At 27.5% G+C, this 19,422-nt stretch overlaps 1 protein-coding gene across 1 annotated transcript in view; it reads right to left on the bottom strand.

The window, feature by feature from the left end:
- Positions 1-10,152: 10,152 nt before the first annotated feature.
- lqfR (clathrin interactor lqfR) overlaps positions 10,153-19,422 on the bottom strand; it is a 90,780-nt gene continuing 81,510 nt past the window's right edge. The window contains exon 11 of the mRNA XM_075367703.1: positions 10,153-15,592. Coding sequence (XP_075223818.1) covers positions 12,567-15,592 — 3,026 coding nt within the window. The 3' untranslated portion in view covers positions 10,153-12,566. The remainder of the gene's footprint in view (positions 15,593-19,422) is intronic.

The raw sequence follows: 19,422 nt of genomic DNA, 5'->3' as shown, positions 1-19,422 counted from the left end.
TGTATCATGTTTGTGTAGGTGCAATGCAAGAGGGCTGGGATTTGTTAAATCTCAGCTTTTTAGTTAGCACAGAGCAAAAGCTGCTAATTAAATACATGGAATGTATTTAATTGTTAAATGTTAAAAATTGTAAATGTTAAAAATCAGTTAACATTTTCAAAAAAAAAAATTAATATTAACAAAGGAAATTGAATTGTCTATAAACTGCTAAATTATCTAATTTAATCATGAAAAAGTACTACTTTCACACATTCTGTAGGTATTAATAAAGTAATATGTTATTTAAGATATTAATAACCTAAGTTATTTTTCACAGAATATTTGAAAACTTAACTGACAACTGTAATGAAGTTTTTAAATTACAGTACCCACTAATAATGAATAAAAAACAAACCTTTCAGTAAAGTGTTAGTTTTATAAGTTTCCAAATATTGGTTTCCAGAAGAACAAGTTTAAAATTATAAACTGATAATTAGGCACACCCATTAATAACAGGACTCATCATAAATGATGGTAGAGATTAAACTCAGTCGTAACAACAAAACACAAGGTTTCTGCCAAAATAAAAATCATAATAAATCTTAACACCTTAATTTTTACCCTTTTGATCATTATTCGGTTCTTAAATTTTTTCTTTCATTTTACTATTGTTTCTTCTACTAATAGCGGATGTACTACATCCTAGTATCACTGCTTTTTAAATGTTTTTATTCCTCTTAGTCCATTTATTTTAAACTGGATTTTCCTACTTTTTTTTTTTTTTTGTCTTCAGTCATTTGACTGGTTTGATGCAGCTCTCCAAGATTCCTTATCCAGTGCTAGTCGTTTCATTTCAGTATACCCTCTAACAATTTGTTTTACATATTCCAAACGTGGCCTGCCTACACAATTTTTCCCTTCTACCTGTCCTTCCAAAATTAAAGCGACTATTCCAGGATGCCTTAGTATGTGGCCTATAAGTCTGTCTCTTCTTTTAACTATATTTTTCCAAATGCTTCTTTCTTCATCTATTTGCCGCAATACCTCCTCATTTGTCACTTTATCCACCCATCTGATTTTTAACATTCTCCTATAGCACCACATTTCAAAAGCTTCTAACCTTTTCTTCTCAGATACTCCGATTGTCCAAGTTTCACTTCCATATAAAGCGACACTCCAAACATACACTTTCAAAAATCTTTTCCTGACAATTAAATTAATTTTTGATGTAAACAACTTATATTTCTTACTGAAGGCTCTTTTAGCTTGTGCTATGCGGCATTTTATATCGCTCCTGCTTCGTCCATCTTTAGTAATTCTACTTCCCAAATAACAAAATTCTTCTACCTCCATAATCTTTTCTCCTCCTATTTTCACATTCAGCGGTCCATCTTTGTTATTTCTACTACATTTCATTACTTTTGTTTTGTTCTTGTTTATTTTCATGCGATAGTTCTTGTGTAGGACTTCATATATGCCGTTCATTGTTTCTTCTAAGTCCTTTTTATTCTCGGCTAGAATTACTATATCATCAGCAAATCGTAGCATCTTTATCTTTTCACCTTGTACTGTTACTCCGAATCTAAATTGTTCTTTAACATCATTAACTGCTAGTTCCATGTAAAGATTAAAAAGTAACGGAGATAGAGAACATCCTTGTCGGACTCACTTTCTTATTATGGCTTCTTTCTTATGTTCTTCAATTGCTACTGTTGCTGTTTGGTTCCTGTACATGTTAGCAATTGTTCTTCTATCTCTGTATTTGAACCCTAATTTTTTTAAAATGCTGAACATTTTATTCCAGTCTACGTTATCGAATGCCTTTTCTAGGTCTATAAACGCCAAGTATGTTGGTTTGTTTTTCTTTAATCTTCCTTCTACTATTAATCTGAGGCCTAAAATTGCTTCCCTTGTCCCTATACTTTTCCTGAAACCAAATTGGTCTTCTCCTAACACTTCCTCCACTCTCCTCTCAATTCTTCTGTATAGAATTCTAGTTAAGATTTTTGATGCATGACTAGTTAAACTAATTGTTCTGTATTCTTCACATTTATCTGCCCCTGATTTCTTTGGTATCATTACTATAACACTTTTTTTGAAGTCTGACGGAAATTCCCCTTTTTCATAAATATTACACACCAGTTTATATAATCTATCAATCGCCTCCTCCCCTGCATTGCGCAGTAATTCTACAGGTATTCCGTCTATTCCAGGAGCCTTTCTGCCATTTAAATCTTTTAATGCTCTCTTAAATTCAGATCTCAGTATTGTTTCTCCCATTTCATCCTCCTCAACTTCCTCTTCTTCCTCTATAACACCATTTTCTAATTCATTTCCTCCGTATAACTCTTCAATATATTCCACCCATCTATTGACTTTACCTTTCGTATTATATATAGGTGTACCATCTTTGTTTAACACATTATTACATTTTAATTTATGTACCCCAAAATTTTCCTTAACTTTCCTGTATGCTCCGTCTATTTTACCAATGTTCATTTCTCTTTCCACTTCTGAACACTTTTCTTTAATCCACTCTTCTTTCGCCAGTTTGCACTTCCTGTTTATAGCATTTCTTAATTGCCGATAGTTCCTTTTACTTTCTTCATCACTAGCATTCTTATATTTTCTACGTTCATCCATCAGCTGCAATATATCGTCTGAAACCCAAGGTTTTCTACCAGTTCTCTTTATTCCGCCTAAGTTTGCTTCTGCTGATTTAAGAATTTCCTTTTTAACATTCTCCCATTCTTCTTCTACATTTTCTATCTTATCTTTTTTACTCAGACCTCTTGCGATGTCCTCCTCAAAAATCTTCTTTACCTCCTCTTCCTCAAGCTTCTCTAAATTCCACCGATTCATCTGACACCTTTTCTTCAGGTTTTTAAACCCCAATCTACATTTCATTATCACCAAATTATGGTCGCTATCAATGTCTGCTCCAGGGTAAGTTTTGCAGTCCACGAGTTGATTTCTAAATCTTTGCTTAACCATGATATAATCTATCTGATACCTTGCAGTATCGCCTGGCTTTTTCCAAGTGTATATTCTTCTATTATGATTTTTAAATTGGGTGTTGGCAATTACTAAATTATACTTCGTGCAAAACTCTATAAGTCGGTCCCCTCTTTCATTCCTTTTGCCCAGCCCGTATTCACCCACTATATTTCCTTCCTTGCCTTTTCCAATGCTTGCATTCCAATCTCCAACTATTATTAAATTTTCATCTCCTTTTACGATTTTCCTACAAAATTTCTTTTACGTTTCATTCCATTCTAACATTACTAGAATGTTTGAATATAAAAAAACCATGTACATGGTTTTCATTCTTGATAAGCATACTCTTTAAGATAAATATTAAGGCCAAAACTATCTTTTACTTTACTTTTTAAAATCAAACTACATTTATTTATTATATCTTCACTTCAATTACATGTTCTATTCTGTAAATTAACTTATTATGACTGATAGGTGGTGTGATAGTTCCCACCAATTACCTTTTTTTATTATTTTCTTTTATTAATCTTTATGGCCTATTCAATTCCTTTTTTTTCTAAATAATTTTATTGATATATCATCTACCCCTACTGCCTTACTTCTGTGTAACTATGAGGCAATTTGGAAAGTAACCTCCGTTTGCTCACTACGTGTGAAGGAGTGGGGGTAGCACTACCATTTATGTACAGACGTGCGTGGGAGGCCAGTTGGCACCAGCCATGGCAGTAGCAAGGTTGTGCAATTGCTTGTTGATTTTCTGTGGGTTGTTAAAATGTGCACTGCAATAGAAAACCCCACAAATTACAGAACAAGCAGGAGATTTTATTGCAGCCGGAATATCTAAGTTAGTTACAAGGGACGATAAGTGTCTAAATTTAAATGGTAATTATGTTGAAAAGTAGAGGAAAGATGTAGTTTTAAGATGTATATAATAAAATGTATTTACCTACATTAAACTTTTTTTTTAATAACCAGCAGAGGTTACTTTCTGAACTGCCCTCGTACTTCGGAGAGAGACTAACCCCAACTTTAATTATTCCACATAATCATGCAATCTTTTGGTTCTTTATTCTCTTTCTAAAAATTTATTTCTACATTAATTTTACTTCTTAAAGAGTCTATAAAATTTCTGCAATTTTTTATTTTCATATTATTTTTATATTTTTGATTTTATATTTTCTACGTTCACTCAATAATTTTAATGTATCTCTATTTACCCATGGTTTTTTACTACAATCTGTCTATCAAATGTCTCCTCTCCTGTTTTAAATACTTACTTCTTTAATAAGAAATTTCTTTGCTTAACACTATCAACATATTTTAAAACCCAGCTAGAGCAAACAATAAATTTTACTTAACAGAAATTTGCTAAAACACTATGTTAAAAAGACAATTATCCTTCTCCCAAAACCACCAATGATTTGCTTTTATTGTTTAAAGCGTATTAGTCAAAAGCACCTTTATTACATATTGAAATCTTACCTTAATGATAACATCAGTAAGTAAAATAAGCTCTTAAGTAGAAACTATAATTTTTATGAGCTCAAGAAAAAGGTAAGTTTTTTTTTACCAATTCAATGCAATTTAAAACAAAGAATATCTACAACTGCATGTCTATTACAGAATATGATAAACTTTTATATCTACAAAAAAAAAACATACGTAACATAAATACTGCCTATAAACAGAGAGAGGGTTCTTTTGCAGCTGTCTTGTAGAACTTAAAAAATAAATTAATGATTATCATTTCTGATCTTAACTTTTCTTCTAGGATCTATGCAACATACTGTTAATTGTTTTGCTAAATTGAAATATTACTTCATAACTACACTTACTTTAATGGATAATACTGTTCAAAATGGTGGTCAGACATTTGAAATTCTGTCTCGTATACTAATTATGAAACTTGATTTCAGGGATTGAAAAATCAACCATATATGAGCAATTTCAAGACTGGAGATATATCTTGGAAATAAGGTAGTCCTTCAATAGTTTTAAAATGCTTATACAATATCAAAAATTATTTCAAATGAAAATCTTTAAAGCTATTTTGAGAATTATTGTTAAAGTATATCAAATAAAAGTTATGGTTTTATCATAAACTGTATTTATCATAATAAAACTACAGTGAACAATTAAAATTATTCAGTATGTGAACTGAATATCAGTTACTGAACTGCATAACTGCATGTGTTGAATCCATGTGGAATCAGCGATTCTTTTATGCATTTGCTCTCCTTTTATACTATAATTACAAAATATAACTAAGTTTGTTCAACATATATTTTATAAATAAAAAACTGTTTGCAATATTATAAAGTTGTGGGTATTGCACAAGTGGCAGTTTGTGCATTATCATGATAATGCACCTGTCAATTTGTCCTGTATAATCCAGGATTTCTTTCTTGGTCAGGCACAGAATTCTTCTTCATAAGCACCTTGTGATTTACAAATGTTTCCTATTCTGAAGATGACACTTAAAGGATTCTGATTTGATAGCCAGGAGGACAAGTGCCATAGCACAACTGATAGTCATTCCAAAAGAGGACTATTAAAAAAATGTTCCTACTAATGGAAGGAATGCTGGGTCAAGTGTATTTACTATTACTATAATTTCTTAATTTTTTATTTAATTATTCTTTTTATACACAATATTCTTGCAGAATCTATTAATGAATGTTTAACAATAAAAATGGCCACTTATTTTAGAATTTAATTAACATTTTTTTATAAACTACGTCAACACTTTCTTATTTACCAATTTATTTCAATAACTGGTAAGTATAGCTATTTTTCTATATTTACTTTTTAGTAATGTTCAAATCTTTGGAAATCACAATGAATTTATCTCATAACACTGAACCATTCTCAAGGATTAAGTATATATTTTTAAATTCAATAAAAAAAAGGTTTGAAAATTTATTAACAAAAATAGTGAGGCTAGAGTTAGAGAATAATGTTTACAAAAAATGCAAAAACAACATAGTCCAAATGTTTAAAGATAATAAAACAAAGCTTAGAGAAAACTGAAAGGATGTCAGGAAGCTGAAGTACAATAGATCTTGAGCAAATGTTTTTACAGATTGATTAAAAATTAGATAATTTAATCCCATGAAAATTCTTGCCCCTTTTATCTTTGCTATAACTCAATTTTATAATATTCCCAGATATATATGATTCTGGCAAAAGTAACACAGCTAAGTAATTTAATGATCTAAGTGCTCTTCAACCAATTTATATAAAATTACGTTACAATATAATCATTTAGGTAATAAATTACTCTGTTTATGAGTTTTTAATTAATATTGATTACATAAAACTTGTCTTTTTGTGTAAAAACTTGTCTTTTTGTGTACCAATTAAAGCGTATTTAAAAAAAGTACTCAAATATTTAGCAATTAACACATCTATAATTTTTTTATGTAATTATTATTAACAACTGATGGGTTAATATGGGATGATATAACCTATTCTCTCTTTTTCACTTTTAGTTTTTGTTTTGTAATGCTTCTCTGATCATGGTTTTTTTAGTTTCCTTTATTCTTCCTGGCTAATGCTGGGTCAATTTCCTTTTATTATCAATGAAACATAACAGTTCAAACATAATTTGCATAACTATGTTCATGATCTGAGTTAGGTATTTATTTAAAAAATATGTTTCTTTTCCTCAAATTATAATTATATTCTTAATACAGGATTCTACTCTAAAAGAGTGAAATCATATCACAAAAAGAAATTTGTTTATGTTAATTATCTAACTACTTTCCCAACAAAATGGGAAAATGGTCAAAGCAATACTTCCTATGAAAACCTAAAAAGGCATAAAATATTCAGGTAAGTACTACTTATAAAATTAAGTTAATCATTCTGTCTACAATACACAATAAAATATTCTTCTTCTGCAAGAGTTAAGATTTCCAAAAAAGTAAACAGAGGTGAGGGAACCCAATTCTCTTTTTTGTAATGAAAATCATTAACAGACTACAGTTGATGAATTCTAACAAAATAAAAAGGTAGAAAACGTATTTGAAATATAATATACTCAATAGATCATCACCAAGTCAAGTTACACTTAAAAGAGCTTAATGACATATTACAAATAATTAAAAATCACAAAGGTAATTACAACAGAGTAAAAATGAGAGATTATAAAATATTAAACTTGTAATGTGCAACAATTATTATTCTGATTTACATGGAGGACTTGAAAATGAAATTTATATTTAAAATAAAAATTAACTGCACTGCAAAACCATTATTTTTCACATTGAACATATTTATTATTAATTCATTATTACTTAACTCTCAATTTCATACAATAGTAATTTATATTCTTTAATCTTATTTTCAGCTTCTAAAAGAAAATGGAAAAGATGGACTAATTTTAAACTGCATAAAGATAACCAGAAACAAAACGCATCTATATTAAATACAATCAGTTATTCAAAGATATTTAAAGTAAATTTTAATTCATTGAAACCAACAGTGTAATAAAGGAAGTAGCTAATCGATTATGACCAAAGGACACATGCAGGCTATTTACATCATCTGCACTGAAAACATTAATCAATCAAATATTTAACTGTACAGTTTCTAAGAAGTTTGAGAATAGTTAAATAAATTTTAAACCAACAGACAGGTGTAGTTTTGTAAATTTTTACTGGTGTAAAATGCATATCTATAACTACTGGGAAAATTTAAACACCAGGAAAATTCAACTCTTAGCATTAAATCTTTGGAGCAGCAAGTCCAAAATTCTAAATGTAAACTCTGAATAATACCTAATTTTAAAGGCCTTACCTGTACAACCTTGTATCTACAATACTGGTCAGCACCTATGATGCACCAAACTGCTGCAAGTACATTTTCTGCCCAATATTATCTGGCACATTATGTTAATTAAAGCCCTGTTTGCACAGACAGTAAGGGAAGCCAGTAAGCTTCAACTTTGGCATCGATTGCTTAACCCAAGATTTCTGCTAATCCTTTCACTTAAGACAGTAATCTAATTATTTGGCAACAGTAAAAATACTTCCAACAATAAAAAAATTGGTCTGTTTTAACCAATATATTTTTGTCTTTGAAATTAGCAAGTAAAGAAAAGGAGGAGAAAACTGAATTAAGCATGCAGATTAACTTTTTAACATTTGACTGGATGCTATTTTTGTATAGGGTCATGAAAGTAGCGCATCTTCTTTTTATAATTTTTTCTATACTAAATGAGATTTTTAAAGTGACATTACTCAGGTGATTGGGGAGAGGGTTTCACAAATGAAATTTCTGGGTTCCCAAAAAGACAAATAGGAATGAGGGGTGAATTTATTTCATAAAGCAGATTTTACACCAACATTTAAAGATTCTCAATTCGCATTTTCATTGGTTTAAGAGTTATTTAACCATGCTAGCACGTTTTTAAAATACTGTGTAATAATGTCTATTTTCTATGATGAAAAGTGGATGTCTTTCTAATAACTAACTCACACACTTAACAAAACATTAATATTATATCAAGCAATTCATAAAATACATTTTACAGATGACAATGATCCTTTTAGCCTTCCCTCACTGCTATAAAACAACTGTCAGTTTTTAACTATACAACATCAATAAATTAATAAATAAATAGCCAAGTGAAACTAATGCATAAATTTATATTTTTGCATGAATACATCAACATACAGCTTTTTTTATTTACTATTTTGTATGACTGTTAATCACTACTTTTCATGTAAGTGAATGGCAGAAGTTAAAAGATTTCTAGATAATTATAACATTAGGAACTTTAGAGAAAGTTCCTATCATAAAATATCAAACTTTATTAAAACCAAGTCATTCCTAAGAATGACTGATATTTATAATACTAACTGTAATAAAATGATAAATATTGTAATGTAAACAATATTGACTCAAGTAGAACAGAACATCATAAATTACATAGACTAACATGTTTTAATCCTATGAAATTTGTTTTTCCATCAACTGTTTTATCATAAATAATTGTAATATGATTATTTAAAGGCATACAAAAACAACTTTAACCCAATAAAACCAGTCAATACATGGGTGTGCTAGCTACTGGCCATATTTATAAATAAGAAACATTTATACATTCTGAAACTGATTTTTAAGCATGCAGTCTGATTGAGAGGCTTAGCTTATTTAAAAATGTTTATTTTTCATGCAGCTAATGTAATCACTTTTTAATTGTATTTATTTCATTTGAGTGTTCAGTCTGGTTATTTACTACTACTTTAAAGTGAAGAACACAATTTTTTTTGTGATATTTTACTATTGGAACAAAAAATTGTTCCTAATATAAAATCCTGGAATAAACAGTAATTGTAACTTTACATTCCTAAATACAAATTTCAGTTTATATCACCAAAAAATCACAAGGCTAATAAATTAGATTAAAACAAAGTACTTCTTATGTTATAATATCATCTAAGCAAAAATTTAACCAACTTCATCAATTTCAATTTATTATTTTATTTCATTATTTGTATCAAATGGTTGACTGGAATATTGTCTTTTACCACAAAACAGTATGTTAAAATAATTCTTAATATGTTATAATAATAAAATGCTAAAATAATATCTAAACATAAGGCTTTACAAATAATAAATAGTTTAGAAAAACACATGTATTTAATAAAAAATTCATTTGAGAAAACTTATTAATCTGTTTAGCTGAAAAAGTTAAATTTTCATTGTGATTTTTGCACACACTTTTATCAGAGCTTTACAAATGAGGTGTAAAATTTTCAGACTTTTTAAAGCAAAAACTAAAGAAGAGGCACATATTTAACCGATCTCATCTAAATACATGATTCTATTTACATCTCCTTAAAAGTTTTTGAATGCCCAGAAGTTTCAAGTAACAGGGTTTGTTAAACAGGGATGATGATAAAATCCCAACCATGAAAGCTACATTTAATTAACACGTTTTCAAATAATAATGAGTGCAAATTATATTCAGAATTTATAAATATTCTTAAGTGTTCAGCATTTCAGTGTCAAAGCATAAAACCAGTACCCCTCAAAGCATTAGTACTAAATAAAATACTGACACATTAATAAAAATAACAAAACTATCATAATAATCATTCTTTAATTAAATAACAGAATAGTTACACAATAATAAAAAAACAAAACTATCATAGTAAGCAATTCTTTAATTAAATAACAGTATACTTACATCATGTACAAAAATATTTTATAGGATAATTATTGTAATTAAATATATTTTAATATAAGTACCTTTTATTCTTACAAAGCAATTTAATATACATTACATCAGTTTCATAAATGTAAGAAGCAAAATTGAAAGTAACTATATATAAATATATAATCATACAAATAAATAAACTGCTTTGTTTTGATGTAAATATTACATTTTTTATCCAAATATATTGTTATGATTTTCATTTAGTTAAATTTTTTGTCCAAAAATATAACTAAATGCAAATCACAAAACCAAGAGCAAAATGCAACTTGACTCACTATATTATCATATTGATGTGCATAACTGTATGGCTAAATAATTTCAAAGTGAAAGTATTTGTGATGTAATGAAAAGTGTATATTACAATATCTATATAAATTAACAGGGATTGTGTACAAAGTTAGTTATTAAAAAAATATCTAATATAAGAACGTCAAATATAGAATTCAAGATTTGAACTGCATGCACTGTCATTCTGTTAGATTGATGGCACTGAAAATTTTTTGGTTTGTATAGCGATTAGTTGACAAGTTGAATCATGCTAAGAAATGAAAAGTATTTATGGTGAAAACACATTAAAAATTAGCCAGAGAACATTGCATGAAGATAGTTTCCAAACTGTACAGAATTGTTGATAAAAAGAACCTGATCAGTCAACAGTTCAGAAATCGATTAAGGAATTTTAGGAACGTTTTCAACTATGGGCATTAAATTGCCAGGGATTGGGGATGAGTTTCTTAAAAGCATAAAAGAAAGTGTTAATGTGGGTCTAAGGAAATTAATTTACTGTGACTAACAATTGGCTGATCTGAGAATCAGTGAATCGTCAAAAATATCAGCATTAGAAGGCTTCTAATGCTGATATTTTTCTTTTGCTGATATTCAATCAGTTGAATCCTGTAGGCTACAGGATTCAGCTGATTTAAGAGCTCAACTCAATAGACCATTTGAAATCCTAAGAATTTGTTAATTGAATGGTGGAATATTAAGAAGTGAAAGGCAATTCACACTGCCACAGTAATAATATAAATAATATAAACACAATCTGATTTCTTACTTTGGGGGTTTATGAAATCTTGTATTTATATCAACAAACCGCTAACAATTCCCGAGCTCAAAGTAAAGATCTTGCATGTAAATGGAAAAATTGAACTGCAATTATGTAAAAGGATCATTAAAAGGTTTTACACTAAGAGGAAGATGTGGTAACAGAATGGGGGACATTTGTCCGTTGCACAATTAACAGTAACAGTAAATGCACTTTATATTAAAATTAAAGTATTTAATTTTATAATATATGATGATTTTAGTAAATATTAAATCTTGCATTCTTTATAAGACACCCTTTACAAATTATTAGTATCAAACAAAAAAAAAAGTAATATATGTTATATCAAGCAGACAAGTTGCTGATGACAAAACTTTTTTTCAGAAAAGTATACAGTACACCAATTATGCTGAATACACAATATCTGGGGGTAAAATATAATTTTACATTCAATTTTAAAAGTAGGAACATTTCATTATATCAGAAATTATCTGCTACTTACATTTCTTGGTCTTTTCTCATCCAAAATTTTATTTGTTTCCCAATTTCAATTTCATTTCAATGTAGTACATAGTTAATCATGATTTTATAAAAATCTACATCCTCATAAATCTCATTTTATTATGATAAAATTAAAATTTAAAGGCCATACTAAATCTTTGTTTGAATTTACCTTACTGTAAGTAATATTTATATTTACTATTCATTTCATTATTTAATTTTAGTTATACATCACTTTATGAACTGGTTAATGAAAATTTTCATAACTACTTTTATATATTCTTAACTGAAATTTAAAGATGTTCATAGTTATATGAAATTATTGCCCTTAGCCTAAAACTACTTCTCATTTATAAAGAAAAAAACTCAAAATTGTAAATAAAAAATTAACCTGTGTAAATACTTAATACAGAATTAACTAAAACTGAACTAAAACTTTTTTATAAATAATTACATAAAATTATCAAATTGATTATATACATATACCAGCAAAGTTTGATAAAAAAGTGAGTTTAAAGTGGGCAATATACAAGAAATAAAACATAAGAAAAGAAATATATCATTTTTTGTCAAAATAGTGAATGAAATTATATAGTACATCAGGAACTGAGAACCGATTCATAAATCATAAAGTAATTCATAAATTACTCAAAGCATTTTGGTCTACCTATTTTAAACATGAAATTCTAAAACAATAACACATCATGAATGACACTGAATGAATTCTAAACAAAATGATTATATAATACAAACATGGAATAGAATTTCATTTCTCTTTACAACAACATTAAATGTACAAAAAAATAAAAAAATAAATCAATCATCTGCAATAATGATACTATTTATAAGAAGTACAACTTGGCTGGCAAATCCTCTACAATTGGCATCAACTTCACATGTTCTTTTACCGAATATACCATGAGACTCAACAATCTCTTCCAACCACAATTTGGCTTCAATAACATCATTGAACAAATCACTTTTCAATAACGATTTAGGTACAGCTATAATAACTGCTGCAATAGAAGAAATTACGCCCTCTCTAATCTTAACTTCTGAATGAAATCGTAAAGACCAAGTCGCTTCTAATAATTCTTTTGCCATTCGTACTGAACTATAACAGTTAACAGAGCAAGACATAACTATAGCACAAGTACGTAAAATATGTACTAGCAGAAGTAAACTGTCCTCAGGGCTCTCTTTTGTACTTGCATCTACTCGAAACATAATGCCAGGAGTAGTTTTACCTTTACCACGTAAAAGAGGAAATAGAAATGAACCGGCAACTCTAGCAAACTTATTTTCTTTTCCTAGAACAGGAGAAATTTTTGGACGATGCAAAAATCTTCTTGTTTTATTATTAATCCTTTGTTTTACAATTTCTTCCCAATTTAATTTTTTAGCAAGATCTTTAACTGGCTCATTATGTTTAGGAAATGATTCGGTTGAAGAAAATTCTTTAACAGGATCTTTAGATGGATTTGACAAAATTTTAGCACCTCCAGATAACAAATCAAGCATAAATAATCGCTGTGCAATAGAATATTTATTATCATCATGAAACTTAGTACAAATAAACTCAGCTGTATCAGCTGGATAAACAATAACAATTGCTAAAGCTGATGAGAATTTTAAATCGTCAAAATTACTACAATAAAACTTCATTTCTAAACACAAAAGTATGTCCATTAATTCTAAGCCTAATGACACATCATCATTTGGCAACTGCTTGTAAATCAATTCTTCACATACTTCCAAACTAGCAATCCAAATATCTGGATCTCTTTGATCATTAGTAGTGAAGAGATTTTTTATTAAATCTCTTAGATATTTTGGTTGTTTTGTTTGTAACAACTTAATATCATTTGACAAATCATATGGTTCCAGATCATCATCACTATCTAAATCATCATCATCATCTTTTGGAATGTAATTTGTAGTAGATCCAACTTTACCTGTATTATTACTGGTTTTGCAGCTTCTGATACCTAATTTGTTATCTTTAAATGACTCACAATTATTACTGTCACAATTAGCCATTCTATTCAGTAAATTAATACGCAACAAAAAATCATTTAATAGCTTATCACCTTTGCATTTTAAATCACCATCTTTCTCTTTTTTTAAATTTTCATAACAACTAAAATCATACTCACCAACTGCTTTAATTTCATTTACTATTTTTAATAAATCTTCCTTCATATCATGGTAATCAAACTCTAACTGAATACATTTTTCCTTTTCATTACCACAATCAATGACTTTTAAATCATTAATAATTTTAACAATACATTCTGCAGTTATCATACCAATTGTACGCACAATATCTGATGTAGATTCAAGATGTATAGGCAAACCAAAAAACAATTTCGTTTTAATATCATTCACTAACAATTTAATAAAAGAAAAATCAGTATGACTAGTGGTGTAATTAATGCAATTTTTTTTAACAAGTGCAATAGATAATACTATTATTTTGCTAATATACAAATGTTGTTCAACAGGAGAATGTAATAAAGCACTTCTATCTGACCAAATAGTTAATAGATGAATAATTAGATTATTTAAAACACCGTCATTATTGTTAACAGCAACTGATGAAAATGATGATGGAATGTATTTACTTCCACGTTTCAACTGAATCTCACCCAAAAAATACACCAGATTTTTTAGGCAAATCAAATCATGCGTATAAGTCATTAAAGGTATCTTATTAACCAGCACATAAAACCAACTATCAGAATCAATAACATCATCACTTAATATCAGGCTCACAGCAGCTAATCCTGAATCAGTACAATGTTTAAGAACGTAAAGTATGGCAACCTCAATACTAGTACTATCCAAAAATAAGAACAACTTCTGAATAACATTTCTATAGCCACAATGTTTACTAAAACACCATGAATACAAAATTTGAATCAAATCTATTAACGACTTACTTCCATTAAAATGCAATAAACATTTACCAAAGAATTTTGATATACTATTTATGTATAATTTTTTATTCTTATTATACATGATTGTTTCTGCTAAATAAAAGACAATTTTACTAATATGATAACAACAAAGACTACAAAAATTATCTCGCAAAAACACATCTGGAACCTTACCACTTAATTTATTAGCTATACGATCAGGTAGTGTTATAAAAGTTTGAACACATTCATTCCACATTTCTTTACACATTTCTATTTCAATTTCATTTTTGGTAATAGTCTTTTCATGTAAAGAAAAGGAGTCATATGTTTTATCCCAGCATCCAAAATTTAAATTCAGATAAGCAGACTGTATAGCGTCACTTGTGATCAGCAATTCTAAAAGCTTAACAGAAATATCTAATTTTGAACTTTTATTGGGAACAGATTTAATTATTTCAGACATTGTAAATAATAATTCATGAAACATAATTAAAGTAGCACCATCAACAGAAACTAACTGAATTAAACAATTAGGAATATTTAACAATGATCTACCAAACCAGTTTATATCATCAACTTTATTCATTACGCACTTTAAAAGCTCATTATAATGTAAATCGCCAAATCTATTCAAGTTTAACAAGTAGTCAAAATTTTGCTCATCAATGCCAATTAATTGCTGTGGTGTAACTGGCCCAGGAAAATATTCAGTTAACTGTAAAATTGTTGATTCTAACTTATTGTAGTAAAGATGACTTTCTTCTACATCATTAACCTTTGATGCCAATATGTTAAATATACGTGTAACAATCATCTCCATACTATAATGACTGTCACTTATGGATGACTTCTGCCATTCACTTGATATCGATAAACTTGCATCATCAGTCTTCTTCTGTAGATGTAGTCCATCTCGAACAACTGCAAGCGCACAAAAACCATCTTGGATCCCAATTACTACTGTCATTTATTTAATTAATAATAAATATTATAATTTAAAATTGAAAACATAATTTGTTGATAAAAATTATAAAAAGAATAAAACTAACTTTCCAAACAAATCGATTTTCATAAATGTACTTACACATCATACTGAAACTTCAAGAATCAAATAATGTTCGCTAACTTACACAAATTTTACAGTCATGACGATATGAGAAACACTAATAACAAAAATAAAAAAACTTCCTATAAACATAATAATAACCTAATTATTTGATAAAATATTGACTAAAATATGGAAATTCAAAATTATAACAAATAGAAACTATATAAAAGAAGTCAATTTATTTATAAATACCATTAAAAGTGAAAGAATATCAGCAATAGGTTTTAAGATTTCTGTTAAGAAATCATTGTTTTAATAGAACAGTTGATAACTTACAATAAAAACCTTCATAAATTACAGATAATGATTTATTAAAAAACAATTTTAATCTATATGGAAAAAGATTAGAATATAATAGACAAATATACAAAACAAACTAAACTCATATATTGTTATGTAAATCAAACATAATAGATTATTAAATTCTATAAAACTAAAGGATTTTTCTATCTTAATCTTGCTGTCTGCACATCCATGTATTCCACTAAATTAACAATGTAACCGACTCATTAAAACAATCATGTATACATTAGAATGAACTCAATGAAATGACTTTTTTCAATGGCTACTACCATAATACTCAATGAACTAGATTCATAGCACAAAAACACATTTTTAAAAACTATTTTCTTAAAATAATACATTAGAACCTAAAAACTCATAGAATATGAAATAAAAATAGTTCCTACAGAACAAAACATAAATCTAAACAAAAGAAAACGCTAAAATTTGTTTGCAATTATAAAATAATCACACATTAAAAAAAAATTAAGAATTTAAATATGGCATTTTCAGAAATATTGAACATATATATATATATTTTCACATTTTTTTCTTTTTTAGAAAACATAAGTAATACCTATTTTACTAAGTAGCAAAAAGAAAACATTATTGTTTGAAATGATAAAATGTATCCATAACCAATAATATAAAATGAATTAGGTAAAATTAAAAATTAGATTACAATATAAAATAAAAGTAAAATGAAAAAAATAACGAATGGAATTAATGAAATGCCACTCTCTCCAGATTTTATACTTTTCTGCTGTTTTACGCTTACTATACTGAAGTAAGTAAATTTAGACAAATGAAAAGCTGAATACCATATAGTTATAGTTTTCGACTTTAAGAAACTGAAGTGTAGGTACCAATAAAAAAAAATGCAAGAGTAAAGAATAGAGTAAAATAATGCAGATCTTATGATGTAATTAAGTATATTAACATGACCATAAATAAAAAAAAAGATCTGGCATCAAGAATAAGGCTGAATATGCAATCTAAAAATAATCATTCTTAACAAAACAAGGGACAATTCTGTCCTTTTTATCAGATTCAATAAAAAAACAAGAAGTATTATTAAATAAAAATCTTTCTTGAAAATTAGAGTATAAATACTTTACATAAAACCAATAAATTGTGATCAAAGAAACACATTAAGAATAATAGGAAGTCAATAAGCAAAATGGATTACAGATAGATTTTAGGCATTTACTGTTGGGATTTATTATCACAATCAGATCTTTAAAATTTAGTTTAAAACCAATGATAAAAGGTTGTTCATAAATATACAGTTAATATACAAACTAATCTTAAAATTTTATAATATTAAGTTTTAGTGAACGTGATACAGTAAGTATAATTAACAAAATTAATAAATGTTAAATATTTGAAATAAAAAAAAATTAAAAACCTACTAAAAAATACAATAAAATTAAACAATTAAAAAATACAATCAGTCCATTCAGTGAAGAGTAATTCTTAAAACATATTTTACTGAAATTAGACTTTTTAAGGTTCATATTATTCCTCCTTACTGTCTATTTTAAATTCTTATTAATAAGTGGTTTATTTTAGTATTTTTAATATACATTTTAATTTAATTCAATCATGACTGAGGATGTGGGACCTGCAAAAGTACTTTCATGATAAAATTAAGGTAAAATATTTCTTATCTCAGTATTCTGTACTAGGTGGTTTATATTAATGGAATTTAAAGATATATATACAAGTACATACATACATACATATAAAGGTGTACCAAAAGTATACCTGGTTATTCATTTTCAGATTCTATGCATCAAATTGAATGAAAAATGTTTTATGAAAATATGGTGAATTCCTCGTTGTTTCTTTCTGTCTACCATTTTTTTTTATTGAAATGGGATTGAGGAATCATTATAAATATCTGTTACACATGTTTACTCCAACTTTCTCAAATAAATAAATAATTAAAGTATAAATACATTCACAACTTTCAAAATGGCAACTATGTCAATTTTTTAATTCTTAATATCTCAATAATCATTAAATTTATAAAAACATCTTTTATTAGTAAAATTTTAATTGTAAAATTAAAACGCACATCATACTTTCTTTTTGTTATCTGCGTAGTATCAATACATTATCACTTCACAAAGCATAAGCTGAGAATAATTTGTTATAGTTAAAACATTAAGTTAAACCATTTATCCATGTATTTTATTTTCATTTCTTATTTTAAAATGGGAATGACAATCTATTATCCTGTTCATGCAATAAAAATAAACTATGACCAGTAAAAATAATAAATGGACAGTAGAGAGAGGCCTAGACATATTCATGATGCAAACCACAGGCAGTGTAATATATTCATAACATGATGTGCAACATTACTGAAACACATGTTTAAGTTTTGTAGACAAGTTTTGTAGTTGTTTTGTCATATTTAGTCTTCGATATGTTATTGACAAGATAAAAGCACGGGTCAAAGCAGTAACATAAGATTAAGGTATTGGATCAAAGAACTGAATATTAGACAATTTCAAGTGAAATGTTTTTGCTGTAAGAAGGTAAGAACCAAAAATAAAATAATTCATAAAATCAAAGCTTCTTTATTAAATCCTACTAATATAACAAATAGTTATGTTATCTTTAATCATTTATGTTAGCTACTGATCATTTGAAGTTTCTTGTATATAAGCAAGTTCAACTGAAAATATTTTAAATAATTTATAGTAATTTCATCTGGTGACACTAGATTAAATACACGACATTGATTATTATTATTGTGCCTCCTTTGGTTACTGTGAATTTATTATGCCTACTGTAAGTTTAATATTTTTACATGGCAAAAGTGATTTTTAGACAGACAACATATATAATGCATTTTCAAAGTTGGTGTTATCAACTGAGTATAAAGTTTTATATAGAATACTTAACTTACACGATCAATAATTTATACTGTGAAATTTACTACATGTCAAACATTAAGCATTCACAGTAAACAAAATGACATCTATTTTTAAAACTGGCTAACAAAAACAGAGTTATCAGAGAAAACTGATTATTTTCAGATGGATTTCATCTCCACCATACTTGTAATACATTACTTATTTACAAAATGGTAGTCTTTTTATTATTTAACTTAAAAACAGTTATTAGTTAAAATATTAATCATAACATACATCTGACATTTTCCTCAATCCACTTTAAACAATGACCGAGTATAGACTATTTATCATTATAGGAAAATAATAGCATTTATAAAATCTATGCATTTAAAATAAAGAGCAGAGTTATTTAAATTTGAACATAAATTTAAACAAAAACATTAGAAATAAAAAGTTGCATACCAGTTTTACTCTCAATTTCTATGGGGGAAATA

This window comes from Lycorma delicatula, chromosome 1 (genome assembly GCF_047948215.1).
Source record: "Lycorma delicatula isolate Av1 chromosome 1, ASM4794821v1, whole genome shotgun sequence".
NCBI classification, from domain to species: domain Eukaryota; kingdom Metazoa; phylum Arthropoda; class Insecta; order Hemiptera; family Fulgoridae; genus Lycorma; species Lycorma delicatula.
The sequence above is the reverse complement of the archived record's forward strand: the minus strand, read 5'-3'. Positions and strand labels throughout refer to the sequence as shown.